The 26,644-nt window shown below is 42.6% G+C and overlaps 1 protein-coding gene across 1 annotated transcript in view; it reads left to right on the top strand.

Moving 5' to 3' along the window:
* The window catches only part of MRRF (mitochondrial ribosome recycling factor), a 54,039-nt gene that overhangs the window by 10,364 nt on the left and 17,031 nt on the right, over positions 1-26,644 (top strand). The window contains exons 3-5 of the mRNA XM_043916930.1: positions 870-1,025; positions 5,290-5,408; positions 11,905-11,996. Of these exons, the coding sequence (XP_043772865.1) occupies positions 870-1,025; positions 5,290-5,408; positions 11,905-11,996 (367 nt within the window). The remainder of the gene's footprint in view (positions 1-869; positions 1,026-5,289; positions 5,409-11,904; positions 11,997-26,644) is intronic.

Raw genomic sequence — 26,644 nt, 5'->3', positions numbered from 1 at the left:
TTTCTGCATTCACAAAATGTCTAGGTATGAATTTGCTTTTACTATCCTGTTTGAAACTGTTTCTAAATCTGAAAATTCAGCTCTTTCATCAGTTCTGAAAATTCTAAGCCGTTAGCCTGTTAACTTCAGAGCTTTCAAGCAAGATGATGACACAAGCAAATAAATGTTCAAAAAAAAAATCACTCTGCTGCTTACTGGTTGGTTACTTTGGGCAAAACATTTAAATAGCTGTTCCTCAGATTCCTTATCTGTAAAATGGGAACAATAATAATCTGTTCTTCCTATGTCAGAGGGCTGCTTTGAATTCTAATAGAAGAATGTACTTGAAATTGCATTGCAAATTGTATTATGGTATACAGATGGCACAGGATCTAACTTATTGTAGATGTTTAATGAAACTTGTTGTGAATGATCTCAATAAATGTTGAATATTTAATAAATAAACAAGTATAGGATAGTACTGTTTAAAGGTTTTTATTCTTTTCCGTCTTCCCACACCCTACATAATGGAATGCAAGAATATTTGTATTACTCACGAGAGTGAGCTATGCATATATATATTATAGATGCTTATGAAACATCACTATGATGGTTTAGATACAAACTAGAATTTTACTCAGTTCTCAGTATTGTTGGTTTTCTAAAATATAAGCCATTGTCACTACCACTGGTGATATTTCATGTTGCTAATTACTGCTGTTCTTTCTGTCTGTACCAGCCATCAGATACTTTGCATGGCCTTGTTTTAGGATTCATTTTTAAATGAATTAATATATTTTCTGTGTCTCTCTTTTTCTTAACTCATTGTTTATTGTCTCTATTTATGCTTTTGTTTTTTCTTTTAAATTCATTGAATGTTGACTTTCTAGCCAAAGGGAAAGGACAGTCCCAAACTAGAATGAATCTTAACGCTGCCTTGGTTGAGGATATCATCAACTTGGAAGAAGTGGATGAAGAAATGAAATCTGTGATAGAAGCACTCAAGGATAATTTCAATAAGACTGTCAATATAAGGACCTCCCCAGGTTAGTGAGTGAACCTGTGTTTTGGAGAGGGGCACAGTGGCAAGAACATTGCTTTGGCAGAACTGGATTTCACGTATTATTTGGTGACCACTGGCAGTTACTTTACTTCTCTGGTGTTCAGTTTCCTTGTCTAATTCCCGCCTTCTAGCTTTGGGATGGGGATGAAAATAAGTGAGGTAACATGTGTAATGATTCTGGTACAGTGCCCAGCATGTATTAACACTGCATTTATCCATTTAGCACATACTTGTCTGCTATGAACTGGTCATTGTGCTGGTTCCCGGTAAACAAAAATAGGCATGATCTTTGCTCTCATGGAATCATACTGTCAGAAAATGGGACTTTCATTATTACTGTATTCTAAAAACTTGTAGGTATTTAGTCTCATAGTAACTGACATCTTTGGTCTGATTTGTCCATTTTTTGTCCAATTTGGCCATTCTTATCCCTTACTGGGGACCAACTGGCTGCAGACATGCCCACCTGAGGCATTTCTGTACCCCTGGGCTTGACCAGGAAGATTCCGTTTGGGTTAATAACTTCCTGAAAATGGCTTTTCTAAGTGGGAAATGTCAGAACTGTCTAGGAGAACTGTTTGCAGATGTGATGGAAGAAGTGAGTTGTCAGCTAATGGTGCAGGCAGGCAGGAAAAATCCAATTGCTATTAAATTGGCCTTTTGGAAATTGTCATCATCCTAGAGTCAAGCCCGGGACCCCCTCGGAAAATATCTGTGGGAGCTTGGGTTGCTCCCGCTCACATCTTGGTTGGGATAGTTCATAAGAAAGCTAGAAAATATTTCATGAACTTGTTCTTAAGAAAACCAAGTGAAAAATCTACAGCTCCATCTATAAACACCAGCAGAAACATCAGAGATGAGATCCAGTGTGAAACCAGAAGACCATTCTATCATTTGTCAACCCTGGACTGGGGCATTTCTGCCTTTGCTGACAGTAGAGCGTGCCATTCAATCTCTCCCAACTGTTTATTTTAAACTTGCTTATTATTTTAGGTATGAAGCTGATAAAGTGCTTTGTCTCCCCTGTGCTTTCTGGCCTGTTAACATTCTGCAGCCGAAACCAGAGAGCAGTTTGAGAGGAGCTCGGGGAGAAATGTGATACTTCAAATTGGCCAGCAAGCTCCACTCTTGTTGAACTTAAAAAGATGATGGGCCTGGAAAGAGGTTGGGAGTGTAATTTGTTAAATGTTAACCTCTGCAAAAATGAGGGGCAGGAATGAGGCTGAGGGAGATGCTCGCTGGGGACAGATTGAGGGAAAAGGATTTGATGCATTATGTCGATACGGATTTGGGGAATGGGAACCACCACAATTGCATGGTGAAAAGCCCATGTTGGGACTTCTGTGGCAGAGGATCTTATGGCAAATCAGGAAGGCTGAATTAAGATCCATTTTCAAAAGGCCTCCCGCTGGTATTTCCTCTTTGCTTCTTTCTCTTCAGGGTTATGTTTGTACAGCGTTCTGTGTAGAACTTGGGGCCATGAAGAGACTGGGTGAAACAGGCTGAACTTAGCCAGTCTTTCATTTTATTTTACTTTTTTTTTGCCAGATTATTCCATATTCCATTATTCCATATGATATGGAATACTTTCAATACTTTTCAATACTTTCAATACTTTTCAATACTACCTGAACCAGCAGACATTTTTCCCCTTATACCTCTGTCTGTCTACCAGCAATTTCTGTCTCCAAGATTGAAGACAGAATTGATTGCTTTTAATAGTTGTCTAAAATACAGGTTTATTTGTTTCTTCATTCATGTCCTCTCATTCATTCATTCATACATACATTTATTTCTTCATCAATGTATTATTAAGTACTTATTCTGTGCTGTTTAATAGGTGCTGTAGATTCAGAGAGAAAAGACATTGTCCCCATCTTCCAAGAGTCTAGATCCTAGTGTGTAGGGATAGACAAGTAAACCAACGTGTAAAACCACATAGCAAAGCAGAGTGGTGACGACCATGACTTTGGAGTTGATCAGGTCTAGGTTTGAATTCAGGCCCCATTAAGGGCTCTTGTGACCTTGGACCAGTTATTTTCTGTGCCCCAGTTTCCACATCTGTAAAATGATGGAACTGTCTCACAGGTTTATTGTGATAATAAAAGCAAATAAAGTATAGAAAGCATTTAGAACCATGTCTTGCCCTAGAAAGTGTTTGGTAAAGATGGGTCATCATTATTACAGATTTGTGTGTAGGATCCTGGAGCTCATAAAGAATTTGTAATCCAGCCTAAGAGGTCAGACAGGATTTCTGAGATTAGATGCAGTCATAGCTGAGTGTTCAAGAGTGAACAGAAATTATCTGAGAATAGAAGGGTATCCTTAGTAGAAGGAAAAATATATGCTGAGGATCCTGAGGCAAGAGAGAACGGACTGTTATTAAAGAAACTCTAAGTAGGTTAGTTTGGTTAAAATATAGGAGAAAGTTGAGACATAATGATAATAGCATGTATTGGGCCCTTGTATATGCCAGGACAGTATAAGGGCTTTCCATAAACTCTTTTAACTCTCATAACAACCCAGTGAGATAAGTATGATTTTAATGCCCCATTTAGAAATCAGGAAACAGACGCCCAAATGGTTCAGGAGACCTTCCTAAAGTCATACAGTTCAGGAAGTGGCAGGGTTGGTATTTGAACCCAGGTCATTGGTCTTCAGAATCATGGACTTTTCCAGACTGAAGCCAATGGTGTCAACAGCCTTCTAGCTTGTGATGGCATTGAATTGAGTTGAATACTGTGCTTCAAATCAGATCTTAGGGTCATAGTGTGGAACTACATTAGCCTAACAATTTGCTAGGACAGCTCCCAATTTGTTGAAAAGACTGACACCTTTCCCACCAAACACACACACACACACACACACACACACTCTCTCTCTCTCTCTCTCTCACACTTGGTGTGTCAGAATGAGCTATTCTCGAGTGATTCTTAAAATGAATGGTAAAGTTTTCTTCTAGTTCTCATTTGCATAGGAAATCAGGGAGTTTGAGTAATGCCCCTTATATTGTCTTGTAACAATATACTTGCCTTCTTGACAAGAAAATTTTGCCCAAGGTTTCCCCTAATTCAGATATAGACAAAGATCAGATCCAGGGTATCAGTGAAGTAGTAATAATTGGTGGGTTTTTTTTTTTTTTTTTTTTAGTTCCTAAAGGGAGTCTAAGTGCCAAAATCGAGGTGGTACGAGGTAACAGTTCCAAACCTGGCTGCATGTCTGAATCATGTGGTCATCTTGAAAGAAAACTACAAGTGCCCCCAAGATCACAGGCTCCTGAGCCGCTACAGAATCAGGATCTCTGGGGAGTGGGACCCAGGAATCTAAATTTAATAGCTCCCTGGAGATTTCTGAAGGTTTAGCTCAAGTTAAATTCCGCTGATAAGGGAAAGAGCCTTGATTGGAGTTGGTCGGAAGCACACCTGAGTTGGGGCTGGGTTCTTGCTGGGTTTTCCTTTTGTTAGCTCTGTGATTTGGCTCATTTTACTTCCCTAAGTTTCCTTCTCTGGTGTAAAGTGGATATAGTGATACAATGTTACAGACTAGTTGTGAAAAGGGCTAGTAAGAGGTACCTATTTTTATGTTTATTTTTTGTGTGAGTCTATTGTATATTTGCTTATTTATATTGAGTTGTAATCTATACTTTAGTCCTGTAAAGTATTTTTTAATTGAGTTGGAAACCAAGGTACTGAGAAGATGACTGTGATGAACTTGCCTGAGGTTTCATGTTAGTAAGTGGTGACATAGCTGGAAGGGTGACCAACACTTTCCAGTTCCAGCTGTCAAAGTCCTGTGTCACAGGAAACCATGCAGGACCAGGCAAATCAGGATCGTTGGCTGCTCTGGTGCTGGTAAGGAATTTAAACCTAGTTTTGTCAACATTTCAAAGCTCTTCCCATCACACGACACCACTGCTTCTTTAAAGTCTGGAGTCCAAGAAAATGAAGTCTGTCACTGTTTCCAGTGTTTCCCCGTCTGTTTGCCATGAAGTGATGGGACCAGGTGCCATGATCTTTGTTTTTTGAATGTTGAGTTTTAAGCCAGCTTTTTCACTCTCCTCTTTCACCTTCATCAAGAGGCTCTTTAGTTCCTCTTCGCTTTCTGCCATAAGGGTGGTGTCATCTGCATATCTGAGGTTATTGATATTTCTCTAAACATTAGTTGAATCTGAATTGATAGAGACTTAGATGCGAGGTTACTAAAAGTCCTTCTGAATTCTAAGACCCTTTCTTTAATTTTCCTTTTAGGATCCCTTGATAGTATCACTGTGGTGACTGCCGATGGGAAGCTTGCTCTCAACCAGATCGGCCAGATCTCCATGAAGTCTCCACAGCTGATACTGGTGAATATGGCCAGCTTCCCAGAGGTAAGGTGGCCTTGCTCAAGGGCTCCCTCTCCATGGTCTCCCTTGTAATGCAGGAGACTACAGCAAGTCAGGAGGAAGTATTCTCTTCACTTTGGGGTGAAACAACAGACAAGGTATAACAAAGGGAATTTAAGGATACGAAAAGCTCTCTTCCTGTTTCTAAATTCCTTTTCTATTTTACTCAAACACTATAGAGCCCAGGCAAGTAATTTGAATACTGACACAGGCCCCATCTAAGACAGACAATAGCGACAGTGGGGTAATTGGAAGGGCAAGGGTAAACTGTAGAACCTGTGCCCTGTCTGAAAGGAGCAGCTTTTGCCCAGTTGCTGCTGATCCTTCCCAGGCAGAAATGTTGGCCTGGTAATCAGATACTACCAGATACTAAGATTTTTATTTACAGAAGAAGCCAATAGCCCCAATTTCTATGTAAGATCTTTGCTAAATGTTGATAACTAATTCCCTTTATTGGTGTGTTTTAAGTCTATGACAAAATATATTGATGGGCCATGTTTGGCCCGTGGGCCACTGGTTTGTGACTTTTGCACTGTTATTTGGAGAAGCGCTGTGCTGTGTGTGCTTGCTCACTCAGTGGTGTCTGACTCTTTGTGACCCCATGGACTGTTGTTGCCTGCCAGGCTCCTCTGTCCACGGGGATTCTCCAGGCAGGGATACTGGAGTGGGTTGCCATGCCCTCCTCCAGGGGATCTTCCCAACCCAGGTGAGTTCTTTACCGTCTGAGCCACCAGGGAAGCCCTATTTGGAGCAGACCTTCCAGGAATTCACATTCCTTTCAGACTCAACTGGCCATTGCAGAATATTGCCCAGAGCACAGTGCTTCCAGGGCTGGAAGGTGGATTGCATTAGATCGTTGCAACCTGGAGGCTGTGATTTTAAGTCTGGTTGGGGAAGATAAATCGGCTTTTCCTTACTGATCCAGTAAGAAGTGACCTGGATTGGGACTCCTGAGGACCTGGAATCTGGTCCCACCTCTTGCCAACTGTCTATGTAGGTTGCATCACTCTCTGGGTCTCCATTTCCTCATCTCTTCACGTGAGGTGAAGGAATCTGAAGTCTCTGTCTATTCCCATGGTCTCTTTCAGTAATTCTAGCCCAAAGACAGAGACCAAAGTTGAACCTGCTGGATTTGACAAAACTGGGTTAGAGATAAGAGTAAGCCCTTGCTATGAACAAACTGTTTCAAATCAGGGGGCTCTTGCAGCCGATGTGCCCATATTTGTGGGGGTATTACTCACTTCTCCCCTGTTGTGTTCTCCGTACTTTAGCGAGAGTGAACTTGTAAAGACACTAATATCTATTGGATTATGTCACTCCCGGGCACTGAGTTTATCAGTGGCTTCAAGTAATCTTTGAGAAGAAGGTGACTGTGGCCTAGAAGGCTTTGTGTGAAATGGCCCCTGCCTGTCTCTTGCAGACTCTCCAGTCTCCTGCCGCTGTCACGCTTGCACACTGCTCTGCCCACTAGCCTTTCAGTTCCTCAAACCTTAGTATCCTCAGGGCCTTTGCATATGCTGTTTCCTTTGCTTGGATCACTCTCATCTGGCTAATTACTATCCATATTTTGGACCACAGCTTTCATATTACTTTCTCAGAGAAGTCTTTCCTAGTCTACGCAAAATCTCAATTATTCCTCTATATTAACCACTTTTATACAGCACAGTTCTTTTTCTTCATTGTGCTTATTAGTAGTTATGCACTAATCTACACCTTAGTTTTCCATCTCCCTTTCACTAGATCGTAAGCTTGGAATGTAGGAATCATATCCAACTTGCTCATTCTGTCCAGCACCAAACACCATGCCTGACACATGGATGCACCCAGTAAATTTCCTTCAAATGGGTGAATACTTGTCATTAGGTTGATGGAAGGGAGGCACTCATTCGTGGTGTTCCTGAGGAGCAGAGAAATGGACAGAAAGGGAACTGTTAGCTCTTTCCCCTTCTGGCCCCTCTGAACCACTGAGGCCTCTCCGCCTTGTTCATCTGATCCCACAGGCACCGCGGGCCAATTTAGGGAACAGCCTCCTAATTACACAGCTTGAAGACCTCATCAGGCAGATTGCTTTTCAGAGCCAGCCACTTCTGTTATTAAATAGCAAATGGCATTCACAGAAGAAGCACCTGATTGGCCACCAGAGCATCTTAGGAGGCAGGAGGAGGTATTAACAGCTTAATTTTTTCTTAGGAAATTGGAATATATCTTCATTTTCCAAGCAAGGCATCTTTGCCATTTCTCCAAGTTGAAATTCTGTGAGTTTTGAAAAAAAAAAAAAAAACAAACCACATCTACAGTTAACCTTAGTAGAGAGGCTTCTTACAAGGACAGAGTGAGGAAGTGTGAGTTACATTGTCTTTTGAATTCCTTTATCTCATCTGGTGTATATATTAAACAAACAGCTCTAACTAAACATTTCCTTCCTCTGGCTTCGACGCTGTCCATGGAGCACCCAGGTTTATAGCTTCAAAATGCTGAGCTAATCCTCTCTGTGTTTATAGACTTCCTTTCTGTTTCACATGCGGCTGGCTTTCTTTTCAAACCTGGGCATTTCTGGGTCATGCCGTAGAGACATGATGCAGATTTACATGCATAATCTTTTTAAATGCATTGAGGACAGAAAACTGCATTGCATTTGTTTAGCATGTGTCCCACTTGATAAATGATACACACAAGTTACTACCTTCCATAAACTTGCCTGCAGCTAGAGTTAATGATGGGAAAGAAGGGAGTTTTTTAAAAAAAAAAAACAAAAACAGACCACAGCATGATTTGAGTAAGGCAAATGAAAAAAAAAAAAAAAAATTCTGCAGGCTCCTTTATTGCTCTTGTGAAAGGAAGAAAGGTGTGTTGAGTGTCTACAGGGCTGCTAGGCATTGCTTTCTTGTATTTTGTTTCATGTGATCAGCACAGCTATTCTTTGAAGTTAGACTTAAGTCCGTTTTCTAGAGGAGGCATCTGAGGCTCAGAAAAGTAGAATTCTTCCACAGATTGATACTGTGGCCCTACAGCCAGGACTTGAGCTTATGTCTGTCTGTTTGACTCTACATCCTGTGCTCCTTTCACCATCTGTTCCTTAATTCCACAAGTATTTTTGTTGAGTCTCTGCAAATCAGCTGTTGACTTGAACCCAGATTGTCAAGGACTTGTTCACCTGTCTACAAAAATTTCATCATCTTTTGTCCTGTAGCATACACATGCACATAGATATAGATGTGAGTGTAGACATGAATGAATTGGATTTATTAGTTTAAGAATCCCTGGAGGAGGAAAGGCGACCCACTCCAGTATTCTTGCCTGAAAAATCCCATGGACAGAGGAGTGTGGCAGGCTATAGTCCCTGGGGTCCCAAAGAGTCAAACACTACTGAGTGAGCATGTACGCACGCAGTAATAGCAGACATTGCTAATTGATCACAGCGCTCGGTCCTGCCTAACACCACATGGGATCTGTGATCTTTCTCAACACAGTACTCCAAGCAGCCACAAGCAGTGAGTCCTTGTTGCCATTGGAGAGCATCTGTTTGCACTGGGGCGCTGGTGGGCATCTCTTCAGTGAGGGGTAAAGGCTAGGAGATGGAAATGTGATAGAAATGCATGCCTTCTTGTCTGAACCATGAGTAGGTCAGAAGTCATGTTGGGAAAATGACTATAATTCCCTGAGTTTCTGTATTCTTCCGTATCAAACTAAAATGTACATGTTTAAAGTATTTCAGAAGAACTACGTCTTTCAGTAGGTTTTTTTTTTGCAAATGAAATCACTCTTGGTTCACATTTTTTCTGCATGCAAAAGGACACAGAACAGGTATAAAATGGTACAAAATAAGGCTTTTGGGAGAAGGTATAAACATGAAGAATGTTTCTAACAGGTTTGAGCTGGTGCTTTAATATACATATTAATCTACTTATTCAGCAAGCTTTTACTGAGCACTCGCTGCATCCTTGGCACTGAGCCTTGGACAGGGAAGGTGTAAATATTGAGCTGTAGCTCCTGCCTAGCTTGGAAGCAGCAGTGGGTGCTCCCATGCTTGCCTAGGAAGGCTGTGTGGCAACACTTGGGTCAGACTATGAAGGGAAAGTGGAGGTGGTGGTGGTGGTGGTGGGGTGGTCCAGCCAAGTTACCAGTCTTTCCCTCAATGAAAAGCTTCAGAAAAAGTTAGGAGACTTGAAATCAGGTCAGTCCTTCAAAGTGGTGATTCTCCCTTAAAAAAATTTTTTTTTGTTTTTTAATTAATTAATTAGTCTATTTATTTATATTTTGGCCACACAGAGAGGCATGTGGGATCTTAGTTCTCCCGACCAGGGATAGAAACTGTGCCTCCTGCATTGGAAGTGCAGAGTCCAAACCTCTGGACTGCCAGGGAAGCCCCTCCCTTTATGTTTAACTTTAGAAATCTGTGTTTCATTTTTATTAAGGAAGTTGGTAGTTCTCTTGTAGAGGAAAATTTCATTTCTTTATCCAGCTCTTTTATTTACCTTGGCCATATGCTTTATACACCAGACCTAGTTCCAAATTCTTTTTGGCTATTAAAAAAAAGAATCAAATTCCCTGTGCCATAGTTACTGAATACATTGAACTAGTGGATCTGGGAGGTAATAGAGACTAAGTAACGTCACTGGATGGAGAGTTGAGGAGCTGAGCCTCCTCTTTAACACTGTCAGTAGCCAGAAGTGTGATGAGCGAGGTCTTCACTTGTTGCTCTTGACTTTCAGGGACTGTGTCTCTGTGTAGGGGTGTGACCTTTACCAGATGGAGGGGACTGTACTGGTTCTGTCTGAGATCCCTTCCAGCTCCAGTAGTCTATGGTCAGAGGTACATTTTAAGAATTTATCATTTTAAGCAGTGGCTGCAGAGTTAAATTCTGTAGCCCAAGGGCATGATTTGTCTTCTTGTGGAATGCTGGTTTGTCTTTTTGACCTAACAATAACATCTTATGTCCCTGTAGAATTCAGGTCATTTTACCATGAAATGGATGAGCTTTTTAGGCACGCCCTTGAAACAAAACCCAACCTGGAAAAATAAAATAGGTGTGCAACAAACCCCATTTATTTAAACTGGAAAGTCTAGGGAGGAACTCAAGGCTGGGAATTGGCTCCTTGAAGCCGAGCGATGTGGATTGGCTCTGGTCAAACCTAAAATTCTTTTGAAAATCAGGGGCCTTGTTTTCATGAATGGCACATTGTCATGCCAATGGAGTTCTCTTTTCCACACTGCCTTCTCTTATGCGGTAGGATTGTGAACCAGGTGTGGTTATAATGTTGCTTAAGGTTGAGATGAGGCAATTTGGGACGTCAGTGTACCAGCATGCCACCTTGCCAAACAGAGAGAAGGCTGTGTCAGAAGAGACCCTGATGGACGTCAGGACAGCAGTGCATCAGAGAATGATCCTCCGTGTTCTGTGAGAAACCGTGGTGGAGAAGAACATGAGAAAGAAGATCTTTATGTATGACGGAGTCATGTTGCTGTACAGCAGAAGTTAACATTGTAAAAGAGCTATATTTCAATGAAATAAATTTTTTTTAAACAAAGAGGAACTTTAATGGCAGTCCCGTGGTTAAGACTTTGCACTTCCGCTGCAGGGGGCATGGGTTCAATCCCTGTTCAGGGGAACTAAGATGTGACATCCACATTCCTCATGGTATAGGCACAAAAAAAAAAAAAAAAAAAGACAGCAGTGCATTGGTTAAGTGATGACATCAGCTCATCATTCTTTGGGGGTTTGTGCATTGTTATCTTTATTGAATATGTTTATATAATAGCGCCCCTTGCCCAGGTGTTACAGGCACCCAGACACAGAGGAAGATGCATGGCTCATGTTAGCTCATTTAATCCTTTCTGAGGTACAGTACTGCAGGGTCTCAGATTACTACATGGAGGCTCAGAGAGGTCAAGCTTGTTGCCCAGGGTCACATGGTTAGCAGAGTGGGGATTTGAACTGAGATCTTCCATACTTCCTTTCTTGGCACGCATACCAGCAGAGATTCATTGCTCATGCCAAAACACGAGTGAGGTTGGTATGAGCATAGATGCGAGTGAGTTAAATTTATTTACTCATTCCAGTCGGCACTGGTATATTTTGAGTGTAAAATGTCAACTGGAATTTTTAATGTATAAAATCTTTCAGCTGTCTTTACACCAATCTTTGCACAGACCAGCCCCCCTCCCTTGAGGATTTATTGTGGTTTTGATCTGCGTTGCCTCAAACCATTGAAATCTTTTCAAAGAAGCAGAGCTGTTTTCTTTTTATTTTTTCCTCTATGCTTTTTTTTTCCCTCCTGCAATACACTGGTACCAGGAGTGGACATAGTTTGCTATTCAGCTTGATCAAAGCACTCTACACCAATGTAACTTCCTGATCTTACTGGTAACAGAACTAAATGTTTCCATGTTCTGCCAAGATGGGTTGCCAGTTATCGACAGAGGGCTTGCATCTGGTAATAATTATTTACTAATTCTGTTTACCTTTTGATCTGGTTTTCAGTGTACAGCTGCAGCTATCAAGGCTATAAGAGAAAGTGGAATGAATCTGAACCCAGAAGTGGAGGGGACGCTAATTCGGGTACCCATTCCCAAGTAAGTCTGGCTGACATTCACATATTTTGATGTAATGGGGCAGCTCTCTTTGGAAGAAAACCAACACTCCATGATGCTGTTAGCCTGATGGCGTCCTTTACCTGTATCTCTCATCCTGGCCGGCTCCAGCATCTTTTGGGATCCAGTTTATTGATTCAGATGCAGCAGTAGGCCTGACAGAGTTCTTGTCCTCATGTATTTTACATTCCGGTGGGAAGATAGGACTCAAATAAAGTCATTCCAGATAATGAAATGCTGTGAGCAAAGAAAGGACAGTGTGTTCCAATAGAGAGTGACTTGCTGAGAGTGATGGTGGCAGGGACAGCTTCACAAGGAGGTCACATTTCTGCTGAGAGTTGAATGATGAGGACAAGGCAGCCTAGGGGAAGAACTTCCCTGGCAGAGGGAACAGACAGTCCAAAGGCCCTGAGTCTGAAAGGACCTCGACACTTGTAATCTCTAACCCAGATTTCTGGAAGAGTCATTTTCCCACTAGTCCTCACTTGTTGAAGAATTTTAGGTATAAGAAAGAACAGAATATTGTTAGTTATGTAAATATATAGAACTTAAGAGTTTCAAAGGCATAAAGTGTATGTTTATTTTGAAATTAAAAAAGAAAAGAAATAATAAGACCTCGGCATATTTGATGACGAGAAAGCCATTGTGCCTCAGTGGTGGTGTGGGGGTTGGATTGGTGAGAGGCCCATGCTCTAGGCATTACAGGCCCTGATGAGTAGCGTGGGCTGTGCTGTCGTTATGGTGGGTAGCCATTGGAGGCCCTTCAGCAGAGGAGTGATCTGATGTTGACTTTTCAGGAGCTCTCTGGCTGCTGATTAACAGGTGAAATGTAGGGGGACAGAGTGGACCCAGAGAGTATCATTGGGAGGCCACTGCAGTAGCCTAATTCCAGGACTTGGTGTGTGCTAAGTTGCTTCAGTCGTGTCCAACTCTGCGACCCTATGGACCATAGCCCACCAGGCTCCTCTGTCCATGGGATTCTTGAGACAGGAATACTAGAGTGGGTTGCCATGCCCTCCTCCAGGGGATCTTCCTCACCCAGGGATAGAACCCACGTCTCTTACATCTCCTGCTTTGGCAGGTGGGTTCTTTACGACTAGCGCCACTTGGGAAGCCCAGCAAGCCCCAAGTAAATGTTGAATTCATTCAGTCACTCAACAAATATTTATTAAGCCTTAACTACATGCCAGGCTGTTTCCTGTTTGTTGAGATAGAACATTAAATAGCACCAACAAGAGAAAGTCCCCACCCTCCTGGGGCTTATTTTATAGTCAAGTAGGCACAGTAAAGAAACCCGTGACTCAGATGGTAAAGAATCTGCCTACAATGCAGGAGACCTGGGTTTGACCAGTGACAGATTTTATTTTCTTGGGCTCCAGAATCACTGTGGATGGTCACTGCAGTCATGATTTTAAAAGACACATGCTCCTTGGAAGGAAAGCTATGGCAAACCTGAACAATGTGTTAAATAGCAGAGATATCACTTTGCCAACAAAGGTCTGTATAGTCAAAACTATGGTTTTTCCAGTAGTTCTCTGTGGATATGAGAATTGGACCATAAAGATGGCTGAGCCTCATAGAATGGATGGTTTTGAATTGTGGTGCTGGAGAAGACTCTTGAGAGTCCATTGGACTGCAGGGAGATCCATCCAGTCAATCCTAAAGGAAATCAACCCTGAATATTCATTGGAAGGACTGATGCTGAAGCTGAAGCTCCAGTACCTTGGCTACCCAATGGGAAGAGCCAACTCACTGGAAAAGATTTCCTGATGCTGGGAAAGACTGAGGGCAGGAAGAGCAAGGGGCGTCAGAGGGTGAGATGGTTGAATAGCATCACTGACTTAGTGGACATGAGTTTGAGCCCACTTCAGGAGATGGTGGAGGACAGGGAAGCCTAGTGTGTTGCAGTCCGTGGGATCACAACGTCTGACACAACTTAGTGTCTGAACAACAACAGGCACAGTAAACAAACAAACACGTAATGTCGGGGGATGGTAAGAACTATGAAGAAAAATAAGCAGGCTAAGGGGATAGTGAGTGTTGTGGCTTTTATTTGTAGGTAGGCAGGTTCAAGAAGGAAGTGACATCAGAGCAGGTATCTAAGTGAAATGAATGAATGAAGCTTCCCAATAACTAGAAGGGAAGTGGAATGTGAACTTGTCATCATGTGCCACACATCATTCTGTATTCCTTTATATAGATTGCTGCATTTGTCACACAACCTCTGTAAAGTAGATTTTTTTCCCAGGTGTGGAAATTCAGGCTCAGAGAATGTGTGTCTTTGAGGTCATACAGCTTATGCTGAAGCTCAGGTTTAGTTGATTCTAGAGCCTCATGATGTACCTATGCTAGCATCAAGAATTAATACCAACATTGAAGAGTCCAAGAACTTCCCTGCAGAGATTTTTTTTTTCCTGCTTTTTTGCCAGAAAATGGCCTCTGTAAGTCAGAAATAACACTCTGCTTTGAAATCGTATGAATTGGGAGCTATGTAAGAAGCAAATAGACCCGAGTTCAAGTCCGGTACTTGTTTGCTTGGTTAGTTCATTGATTCGCTTAGCAGATTTCCTACAAATGTATTATGTGCCAGCCTCTGTGCTGGGTGTTCGGGTTTTATGTGGACCTAATGTTGGCCTTTGTGTAACTCAGGGCTGTGCAGGCCCCTTGTTTATATTACTGGCAGCTTACTTGTGGAGTTTACTATTACCTACAGTTTATAGATGAAAAAAGTTAAAATTCAGAGAAGTTAAGGGACTTCCTCAAGATCACATGGCCAGAATTTGAATTCTGAGTTTTTCTGTTACCATATTTCAGGCTCGCTCTTCTGCGCTCAGTGTATAGGTGGGTAATTCTGGAAAGTGCTAGGTGTACTCACGGCCATCAGAAGCATGACTCGCAAGTGGGATGGATATAGTCAGCAGCTTAATTTTTTCGTTCTTGCTCTCATGTCTGTGAAATCTTGGCAAAGCCCCACCCCGAGCCTCGGGTTCTTCACGTACAAGATGAAGGCGTTGTTCTCAGTGGCCTGCCAGGTCCCTTCTGGAGCTCCAGAATGTTGTGATGCTGTGAATTGATGCCCCTAAGTGTTCGTCGCTGACTTGGATTCTTCTAGAGTGGCCCAACTGTGGATCATGTGTTTCTTTCAAAGAACTCGCTGACGTCATGTGCATCTCTGCAGCACTCGAGTTAATGGCTGCCCTTGTGCATTGTATATAAGTTTTGAAAGATCAGTGAGTTTAACTTGAATTTCCAAAGACATGGGGATCTGTTACATTATATTTTGCAGTATTTTATGTTGGTTAATGGGTGTAATCCAAGAGAAAGTTGACGGACCAAAACCGTCTGCTCCTGCAAACCTCATTTTTTATATACTTTCTTCCCTTTGACAAGGTGGTAAGGTCATGGGGCCCCTTACTGAATTATTCGTTTGGTAGTTTTCCAGATAAAAAATGAATGATCTGTTCTTTATTATGGAGGTTGTGTCATGTGAGAGGATAAAGGCTGATTTAGATGTAAAGAGAACCAAGGTTTTTATTTGGTTCTGGCAGTGACTTCCATATGACTCTGGGCACATCACCCTAGCAGATTGTTGCCGTCTAATTCCTCATTTGTAAAATAAATGATATAATACACAATGATAGCTAGATCTTTGGTGAAATTAGTAGAGAAAACAAATTAAGTAGTGTGATCTCCTTAGAGGAAAAGAAGCTCTATAAATATAAGATACTAATAATATTTCAGTAGACATACAATTTTCCTTACATACATAATTTTACTTCAGGAGAAAAGGAAGGAGTGAGGAAGGGAACAAGAATGCTGATTACCTACTATATGCTAGGAACCTGTTAGGTGCTTGAGATACACAAAAGAAGTGCAAAAGTCTAACAGTTAAATTTGCACCTTGGTAACATGAAAACCTGGAATGGAGTTCTGATTCTTCTACTTTTTAGCTTTGTGACAGTATCAGCTGTTTCTACCTCTCTGAATCTCAGAGAGCTCATCTGTAACGTATTTATAGGGCTTGCCTTTTATAGTTGTTGGGAGATTTCAGTAAGATAATGTACACAAGGCTTTTGAAGTTTAGTAAGCACTCAGTTAATGCTGACAAAGGTTCCTTCATTCCTTTTCGTAAATAGGCAGGCGCATCCCTCCCTTTGAGACACTCAGAGGTGAGGCATTGGCTCCAGGTCACACAGCAAACCTGTGAGGAGGAGAACAGCACACTAAAGCTTATTTTAGGAGTCTGGGAGGTGGGAGGTAATCAAATGCATGAAGTCCCAGGATCAGTTTCTGATGATAACGTTTCAAGTTTAATTCTGTAAAAATGTATCTTCCCAGTTGAATCTGATTCTTCCCCTAATGACAGTCTACCGGTTTGCTTTTCTGCCTTCAGTCTGGATGCCCAGAGCTAAGTTTTATTTTCAGTTGCAACGGATCTCAGCTGGTACCTCACCCTCTATACTCTCCTCTGATTCTCATATTCTTATTTAAATGAGTCTGCTGAGTACCTGACTCTTCCTACAATCTGCCTCTGATCCTTTTGGGAAGAAGACAGAAGATAAATCCTAAAGCAATAACAGGTCAGACTTGGAGCCTGGGTGGTTCCTATCACCAAGCTTTCTTTTTATGGCCTTTGCAAATCCAGCTGTGTGTGACTGTGTACAAGTTTTCCTCCTGGCTGTCTTCAGTAAGATGACCTTGGGCCTCGCAGGCTCTGGGTTACATCCGTCCCCACTGACAATGTATATGGCTTTTGTTTTCTTCTCTGGCTGGTCTTCTTGCATTTAGAGAAGTCAATCAACTGGATGGATTCTTTGAACATTCCTGTTAATCAAGATTCGCTGAAGTAGTCTCTTCTCTTTTTGTTCTTTATGTCATCAAGTTCTGGGTCCTATTTATTAACCACCTACACTACAGATTTAATGCCTGGAGATACTGTGCTGAATGCCTCAGGGTTTCTCCCTGCATTCTCATAATACCACTCTGAGGTCAGGAGATGGTTCTTATGCCCACTTGCCTGATAGGAGACCCGAAACTCCCAGGAATCAGTGCCCACTGTCATAGGGCTGCCTAGGATGGAACTCAAGACTGACTTACTACCTTTTCCCCTGTTCTTGCCTCCTGGTAGCAGCTTGTTTTGGTGTGTCAGTTTTTCATTTCTTAATCAGGGACCCTGAAAAGTTTTGAGCAGGAGTTTGTTTTGGTCAGGCCCCTAGCCCATTCACATCTTCTTTATGCCCCCAAACAAATACTCTCTTACTAGTTGTTTTACCAAATATTGATGAGAAAACCACACAAAGTAGAATGAAGCTGTTTTGCTTTGAGAGCACTGAGTTCATCTCTGACTTTAAATAAGACAAAAAATAAAAAAAATTTAAAAAAATTTAAAAAATGTTAGGAATCATGAATTCACCGAAGAGATTAAAGTACCTGGGGTCGACTCATTCCTCGGTGAAGCTGCCTCCTTCCTGGATTGTCCTCCTCTTTTATTATTTCATGTCAGTTTCTGCATTGGTTTTACTTTAAGTAGGATTAAATAGAAAATTAAAATACTTCCATTCTGTTCTCCAGAGGGGGCCACTTTTATTTTTAAATTTTGTTTTGGAGTATAGCCAATCAACAGTGTTGTGATAGAATCTAGAGAGATGGTGCTGATGAACCTGTTTGCAGGGCAGCGGTGGAGATGCAGTCGTAGAGAGCAGCCTGTGGCCACTGGGGGGGAGGGTGGGAGGCACTGAGAGAGGAGCATTGACACATGTGTATTACCACATGTAGAATAGATAGCCAGTGGGAATCTGCTGCATGATGCAGGGAGCTCAAGCCTGGCGCTCTGTGACAACCTGGAGGGATGAGGTGGGGCGGGAGCTGGGAGCGGGGTTCAAGAGGGAGGGGGCATATGTAAACCTATGGCTAAATCATTTTGATGTATGGCAGAAACCAACACAGTATTGTAAGGCAGTTACCCTCCAAGTAAAAATAAATAAATTAATAATAAAAAAACAATGTTGTGATCGTTTCAGGGACTCAGCCATACATATACATGTATCCATTCTCCCCCCTACTCCCCTGGCATAGAGCACAACTTTTAGCACCTTGTTCCAGACTTTTTCTATGCAACTTCAGATACATGTCTAAATATCCTTCTCCATTTTTCTTGTGATGACATGGGATTATATTATACACACTCTTCTGCACTTTGCTTTTGTAACTTAATGTGTCATTTGCTCTCTGGTGAGAGTTCTTTCTTACTCTTTTTAAGGGTTGCATAGTGTTTGCCTGTTATCTATAGCACTAAATAGTTGCCAGTTGTTGAATATCTTGGTGGTTTAAATTGTTTTCCTTTTTGCTAACAGTATTGTAATGACCTTCTAAGGATCTTCCTGTTCTTCTGCTAGAGGTGGGAAGTGGTGGATGGGGGACTGTAACTGGGGGAGATGTGAACAGAATGTGTGGCGCCTTGGTGTAGGTTTTGCTCCTTGATTGTGACAGTGCTTATTTGCACTAGTGTGCTGCATATTGCTGAGCTTCCTGGAGACATGGGCACTTCAGGGCCAGGCGAACATCTGCAACACACCTGAGTGACCCCTCCAATGGCCCACAGACCGAAACTTGATGTCACTCTCTTAGGAAACCCCATTGATATTTCAGTGGCTCTCCTGTCTCACTGCTTGGTGATAATAATACTAAGCAAAGTGACTGCTTAACTGAGTGCAGACTATACTCTAGGCCTTATGCTACATTATTTAGGTCATTTTGTTATTTCCTTTTTTTTTGGTACATGAGCTAAGTAAGCCCAAGAGAGGTTGAATAACTTGTTCAAGTTCATCTAGCTAATAAAGATAGAGCTGTGCAGGATTTAAATATGGGTCTGCTTGATTTTAAAGTCTATTCTTAACATCTGTGGACCTCTGAGAGCACTTTTTCTTTTTGTAATAAGGGGCAGCAATTAGTATTTTAAAGTTTAATTATATACCAGCCCACACCATGTGGAGCATAATTGCCAGAGCTCAAACCAGGATGCATAATCTAAAAGTGAATTTGTACACCACTTTTTGGTGTGGAGGCAGTCTGGAATATAAACAATTTGGGGATTTTTTTTTTTTTTTTTTTTTAGTCAACTATATTGAGGTATATCTTTCATACAAAAAAATGGACCCATTTCAAGTGTACATGATAATGAATTTTGACAAATATGTGTCCCTGTAACCACTATCTTAGTCAGCCTGTAGACCAGCTCAGTCATCCTGAAAGTTCCCAGTGCCCCGTTGCGAGTCAGTCCCTATCCTCCTCTGGCACCAGGTGACCTCTTAACTGCTCTTATGATCATATAAAATCATTATGCTGAAATATGAAACTTCTAGGATATTTATAAATTTATTCAGCAGATATTTATTGAGCACCTACTATGTGTCAGGCATAGTTCTAGACATAGAGATTTATAGCAGTGAGCAAGCCAGACACAACCTCTGCCTTTGTGGAACCTCTACTGGGTTCTGTCCCAGGGTTGGGAAGATCTCCTGGAGAAGGGAAAGGCTTCCCACTCCAGTATTCTGGCCTGGAGAATTCCATGGAATGTATAGTCCATGGGGTTGCAAAGAGTCGGACACGATTGAGTGACTTTAATTTTTCACTGAGAAAATGGACAGTAACACACACATACAATGTGTGTGTCAGCTGGCCACATTTTTCTCTCTGTGGAGAAAAATAAAGCAATGAAAAGCAATAAAGGACATTATAGATGGTGGTAGTGGGCTGGTGCAGTTTTAAGTGGTGTATTCACTGAAGGCTTCAGGGGAAAGGTGATAATTTAGCAGAGAACTGAGGACATGAGAGAGCAGACTATGCTTATATTCAGCACTAAGGCAGAGGAAGCAGCAAGTGCAAAGACCTTGAGGTGGTGTAAGATAGTAAGACAGTAAGAGTGCTCAGTGGTGGTAGCAGAACACGGGAGGGGAGGGAAGTCGGAGCTGAGACCAGAGTGAAGTGGGGAGGCCAGTATCACGTAAAGTCTTTACTAGTCAGTGTTCTCCAGAGAAGCAGAACCAAAGGGTCTATATATAAAGAGACTTATTATAAAGAATTGGCCCATGCGATTATCGATGCCACCAGGTCCCAAGATCTGCAGTCTTGGGAGACAGAGGCTCCGGAGAGCTGACAGTGTGGTTACCAGTCTGAAGGCCCAGGGGCTGGAGACCCAGGAAGTGCTGACGTTTCAGTGTGAGTCAAAGGCGGGGGTAAAAAACCGTTGTTGCAGTTGGAAGGCAGTTGGGCAGAAGGAATTCCTTCTTATTTAGGGGAATTCCGTATTATTTTTGTTTTTTGCAGGTCTTCAAGTGATTGAGTAAGGCCCACCCACACTAGGAAGGGCAGTCAGCTTTACTTAGTCTAAAGATTTGAATGTTCCACTCGTCCAGGACATCCTCAGAGAAACACTCAGCATAATGTTTGACCAACTATCTGGGACCACTGTGATGCAAAAAATTAACCATCTGTTGTATACCTGAAACTAATAGAGCATTGTAAATCAACTATACCCCAATAAAAATTAAAATAAATAAATAAAATTAGCCATCATAGTTCTTGTAGACCCTTATAAAGATTTTGGTTTCTGTTTGGAGTGAAATGGGAAGTCATTGGAGGGTTTTGAGCTAGGGAGGGACATGATCTGACTTAGGTTTTGAAAGGATCGTTCTGGCTGCCATTTTGAGAATTACACTGTCTCACGGTGAGGGTGACAGGGACCAGTTGGGAGCTATTGTAGTAATCCCGGTATGGTGCCTGGACTAGTATGGCAATGGGATTGGTTAGAAGTGGTTAGATTCTGGGCATATTTTAAGGAAAAGCTACCAGGATTTGCTGACAGCTTGGTTGTAAATTTGGAAGAAAGAACTCAAAGATGACTTCAAGGTTTTTGACCTGAGCAACTGGAAGGACAGAGTTGCCGTTTACTGAGATAGGGCAGATGTGGGAGGACAGACTGGGTGTGAGAGAAGACCAGGTTTTATCCTGTGTTTAGTTTGCAATACTAATAGACATCCAAGTGGAGAGGTCAAGTAGGCTGTTAGCTATGTAAGTTGAGAGTTCAGACAACGGGTGTGGCTCGAGAGAGACATCTGGGAGGCACGAACATGTAGAAGAAGCCTTGAGATTAAATGAGATTATTTTAGAGAATAAATGTAGATAGTGAAGAGAAGGGTTTGGAAACAGCCCTGCACAGTACACATCAAGGTTTGTGGGTCAAGATGGTGAGGAGGAACCAGCCAAAGAGACAGAATAAGTGGCCAGAGAATTCTGGAGGAGTGTGGGATCCTGGAAACCAAAGGAAGTGTCTTCGAGGAAGGACGCATCAGCTGCACTGAATGTTGCTGATGGATCTCGGAAGAGAAAACCTGAGAATCAGTCGTTGGATTTCACAGCGTGATTTATTTATCGGTTAATCTCTGGGTATAAAGGAAAGGAAGCACAAGGGGTTTGGGCTTAGACGTAGGTTCAAGTTCCTGTTCTGTCATTCTCTGGGTTTATCTGCTTGGGTCCTCTGAAAGCAGACACCAGGGCAGAATTATATGTGCGAGAAATTTATGGGCAGAATCCTGTGAAAGAGGGTGCAGGTCTGCCACTGGTGAAGAATGGAAAAAAGGAGGATTGCGTAGAAGATGACGCACTGCAGTGCATTTCTGAGGACTTCTGCCGGACTGATGGGATATTCCTGGGCAAAGATTGCCCGTTAAAGGAGACTCTCTACCATTGGCCGACAGTGCCCCTGAAACGTGCCCACTGTAGTGATCTTGGGCAAGTCATTTAATTGTTGGAAGCTTCAGCCTCCTTATTTGTAGAACGGGCATCATTTCTATGATTTTTTGAAGAGTAATGGGATATTATATGGAATATTATGTGTCATAAACTTTAATTCCCTTTTCTTATACTATTTGTTATCTAATTCTCCTGGTTAAGGAGTTATTGAAAACATTCTTTTCTGATTATTTGGGAGCAAAACCAATGATACTTTCTTTCTGTTTGCTGATTACTCTTTTAGTCTTTAACAGTCTCTTTCCCTTTCTTCCTCACTAACCCCCTCCCCCAGCCCCATGTTCTTTTTTTTTTTTTTCCCTGTCTTTTCCTCCATTTTTAGGGGTGGGAGGAGTTGAGTCATTATGTTGTAATTATCTTGAAATTTAAGTTGCTCAGGAACACTGTAGTTTGATTGTTAATGAGCACTTGGTTTGTTCTTTGAATATGAATTATGGTGAACAAGACCTCCTGGAAGGTATATCCAAAAGAAGAAAATCCAATGACTAGTCCTGCCTGTGGTATGAGACTTGCTTAGTGTTTCTAGAAAGGCCAAGGGGCTTCGACTCTTCTTGACAGCCCCTGCCCACTGAACTGCTTCCCGAGTCCTCACAGTTGGCTTCTCCTTTTCCTCCTGACCTTGACAGCAGTGATAAATGTTATGCCTAGGCCAGGCTCCTCCCTCAGACTTTATCCCAAGGTGACAGCATTGAGGAGAGTTCTCCTTGCGACTGGACCAGGCAGTTTCACCAGGTAACAGTTACAAGCGCTGGGTTGTGGTTCTCCTAGCCTGGATTTTCTTTCTGAAGTGTTTGTTTTTTTTTTTTTTTGCAGCTTATGCTGATGTACAGTCTCTCATGGATGATTCCCAAGTTTTTGTAGGGAGAGCAAGGTCATAAGGCAGGGAGGCAGGGTCCCTAGGCTGAGTTAATAGGAGTTAACTGCTGTGTATCCAGGGAGAGTGGAATTGATACCTGGAGGAGCCAAGGTCAGAACAACTTGAAGAAGAGAATCAGTAAAATGAGTTGTGTGACCGTAGGCTAGTTATTTCAACTCATTGAGTCTCAGTTTCCTCATCTGTAAAATGGGGTAGTAGCAAAATTTACTTTTCTGGAGGGGTATTTGGAGAAACTCTTATGAAAGGATAAAGGGGAGAAGGAGCAGGTAGACAAGGAGAGTCTTTAGCTCATGATGCAGGTCTGATACCAGTGAAGAAAGGAAAGAAATCCACTCAATGAGAATTGACAGTACTGCTGTCCCCCAGCTGAGGAGACCAAGGCATGCTATCTGCCCCTGAGCCTTCCACCTGGGAGACAAGTACTGTTCAGTGACGAGAACCAGGTAGGCATGCAGCATTTTTAACAGCTTTATTGCAGTCTAATTCACCCACATAGAGTGTATACTACAGAGATTTTTAGTATAGTCAGAGTTATGCAAGCTTCACCACATTCATTTTAGGACATTTTCATCACCTCACAAAGATACCCTGAGCCTAATCACTCCCTACTTTATCCCAAATCACCCTCATAAGGATTGCTCTAGGCAACTACCAGTCTGTCTCCATAGATTTCCCTATTCTGAATGTTTCATATGAATGAATTCACACAGTATGTGGTCTCTTCTGACTTGCTTTTTTCACTTGCATAATATTTTCAAGGTTCATCCATGTTGTAGCACATATCAGTACTTCATTCTTTTTTATTGCCAAATAATATTCCACTGAGTGGATATGCCACATGTTATTTTTCCATTCACAGGCTGAGGAATATTTGAGTTGTTTCCACTTTTTGGCTATTATGAATAATGCTGCTGTGAGTGTGCTTTTAGTTCTTTTGGGTATAAACATGAGTGGAATTGCTAGAGTCATAACTTTAGCAATTGCTAAAGTAATAACTTTAACTTTTTGACAATCTGCCAAACTTTTCCACAGGGACTGCACATTTCACATTCTTTTCAGTAATATTGAAGGACTCTAATTGCTCCATCTCTTTGCCAGTACTTGTTGTTGTTGTCATTGTTATTATTACCATCTAAGTGGGTAGGAAGTAATGTCTCATTGTAGTTTTGACTTGCATTTCCCTGATGTTAGTGATGTTGAGTATTTTTTTGTGTGCCTGTTTGCCATTTGTACATCTTTAGAAAAACGTCTATTCAGGTCTTATGCTCATTTTTAAATTGTGTTTGTACTTTTATGTTGAGGTGTAGGAAATCTTTATATGTTCTGAATACTAGACTTTTATTAGCTATATGACTTTCATCTCTTTAATTATAAAAATAGTACACATTAATGTAAAGATTCAAATCCTACAGAAAAGTAAAAAGTTCTTTTATTGCTCCTCAAGTATTCTTCCCTGAAGTAACTTGTTGGTAAGTTTAATATATATCGTACCAGATTTTAAAAGGTGCACACACACACACGTATTTAGTTTACATAAGTGAGATTACGTTTCTGCCATCTTCAGTGCCACAACTTGCTTATTTATTTATTTTCGGCTCAAGAGAACCTTCTGTACATCTTTTCATGGTGATCTCATTGTTTCTGTGCATTCAGAGAAACACCATGTTGAGACGGGTGTAACACAGATGAGGAAACTGGGGATCGGAAAGTTACGTAACTTGCTCAGGGTCACAGATCAGTAAGCAGCAGGGTCACGGCTCACATCGAGTCTGTCTCCACGGCCCTGTTCTTGCCGCGCTATCGCCTTGCTTTCCGGGCTGCTGACCAGGACCCTCCTCCCTCCTCCTCGCTCTGCAGCCCCTCTCGCTAGCTGCTGTATCACTCTGTGGCTCTTGAACCAGGGAGATTGTGTCTCATGTGCACATTCTTGGACATATTGATAATACCCTTTTCTCACATAGCTCACACACATACAGACCTTTAGTGATGGTGAAAGAAAAAAAAAAAATCAGAAGAGACCGCCTGAATGACCTCACTTGGGCGGGAGCAGCCATCAGCTACACTTGAGCAACCGCAGCTGCTTCCCTGGCCCTTTTCGTGCCCACCGCCTGCTTGCATTGCTGCTCTGCAGGGCCGCTCATTCCTTTATTCGGCTGGTGGACGTCCAGTCCATTGTTTGTCTCCCCTTCCAGGCCTGGCGAGCCTCCGTGCAGTTATAGGATGCGCCCTTTCTCCTCTCCCAGCCTGTGACTCTTTAGGAGCGCCTTCTACTATTCAGACCCCGAGTGTGTGGAATGGGAGCTCCCTCCTTGCACAGATGTTCCGTTTGAAACACATCAGAAAGTGCAGTCAGGAATCGAGCGGAGCATGCGCTGAGCAGAAAGCGCCATCAACACCTATGCGGGAGCTGCGCCTGAAAGGACAGGTTCCTTCTCCCCCGCCCTTCTGTTGTCCACTCTTTGTGTCCTGCGCCTGCTGACAAGACCCGGCAGTTGGCCGCCCGAGGTCAGATCACCGTGCCATGGCCGACCTCTAGGGACCCCCTCCTCCTTTCTCCCCACTGTGTTTGGGCTCAGAGAGGAGCTGGAGGAGTAGCAGTGAACTCCGTCTAAGCAGGTCTTGGTGAAGGAGTGTCCGCGTCACTGCTGCTGGTGAGAAGAGTGGCTTAGGTTTGTCTAGCCCAGCAGGGGGGCCTGGGATTCTTGAGTCAGGCTGCACTGGGCTCAGATCCCAGGTCTTCCAGGAACCTGTGTGGCCTTGGGCAGGTTACTTGATCTGTCTGAGCCTCCGTTTTTCTAATCTTCAGAAACCAGGTAATAAGACCAGTAATATCACAGGATTGATGCAAATGTTCACTCAGTGAGCGTCCCCTCACGCGTCCCCTCAGAGCCTGGCACGTGGAAAGAGCGTGGCAAGTTTTTGTCACTGTTACTCTGGTAGAAGGGGAGCAGATGGACTGCAGCCAGAGGGCGCGGCAGTTATGGGTGAGCCCCTACTGTCCTCACAGTAAGGCTCCACCTTCTCTCCTGGTCCTGCTTTCTTTTCTTCGTAGCACCTAAGTGTCGGCTTACAGAGTTGCAGGCGCCCTCTCTCTCTCCTTCACTCGAGTGTGACTTGGGGGTGCTTCATCTGTTCTGTCCCTTGCTGTATCCCTAGCTCGGGGGACAGGACCTAGGATGTAGTAAGGACAGTAATGGCCCAGGGTGCCCGCTGCTGTGCCCGGGTGCTATTTGTATATGAACTACGACATTCATAACAGTCTTCAGAGGTAGGTGTGTTATTTCCCCTACTCACACCTGAGGATGCCGGGTCACAGGGGAAGGGAGTTGTCTGTGCCCAGTGTCACATGGTGAGTGAGGGGAAGGACGGGCATCTTTCTCAGACCCTGGACCTGTAGCCACTTGCTCTGATCTCTCAGTAGGAAACTTCACTGTTATTTTTATTACTAATGTGACAAACAGCTTTTAAAATGGTCGGTACCCATGTATGCAGAATTCTTCAACCATCATCTCTCATTTGGTCCTGACTGTGGAAGAATAATAACATTTTTATTACTCCTCCCACCCCACCCCCATTTACAGGTAAGAAAACAACAGATAGTGTTTATTGGGCATGTCCCCGTGACTAGCACATTTAGTAACTCTCTTAATCCTTGCAACAGTGTCATTAACTTAGTGGTATTATACACATTTGACAGATGGGAACACTGAGGCAAAGGAGTGAAATGACTTGCCCAGGGCCATATGGCTAAGCAGTGATAGATCTGGGGCCTCAAACTCTGGTTGTGTGGCTTCAGAGACTGTTTTTTGTGAATGCTTCCTTGTGATCTGGGGAGGAAAAGCTAATCGTGCACAGCTACCCAGCCTCGAAGTGGCAGAGCTGGAGGTGGAAATCAGTCAGCCTTGGCCACCACAGCTGTGTTATCCTGTACATGAGAGCAGAAGGG

Source organism: Cervus elaphus, chromosome 11, assembly GCF_910594005.1.
Source record: "Cervus elaphus chromosome 11, mCerEla1.1, whole genome shotgun sequence".
Classification (NCBI taxonomy): Eukaryota; Metazoa; Chordata; class Mammalia; order Artiodactyla; family Cervidae; genus Cervus; species Cervus elaphus.
Note: the sequence above shows the minus strand (reverse complement) of the source record. Positions and strands in the feature narration are given on the sequence as shown.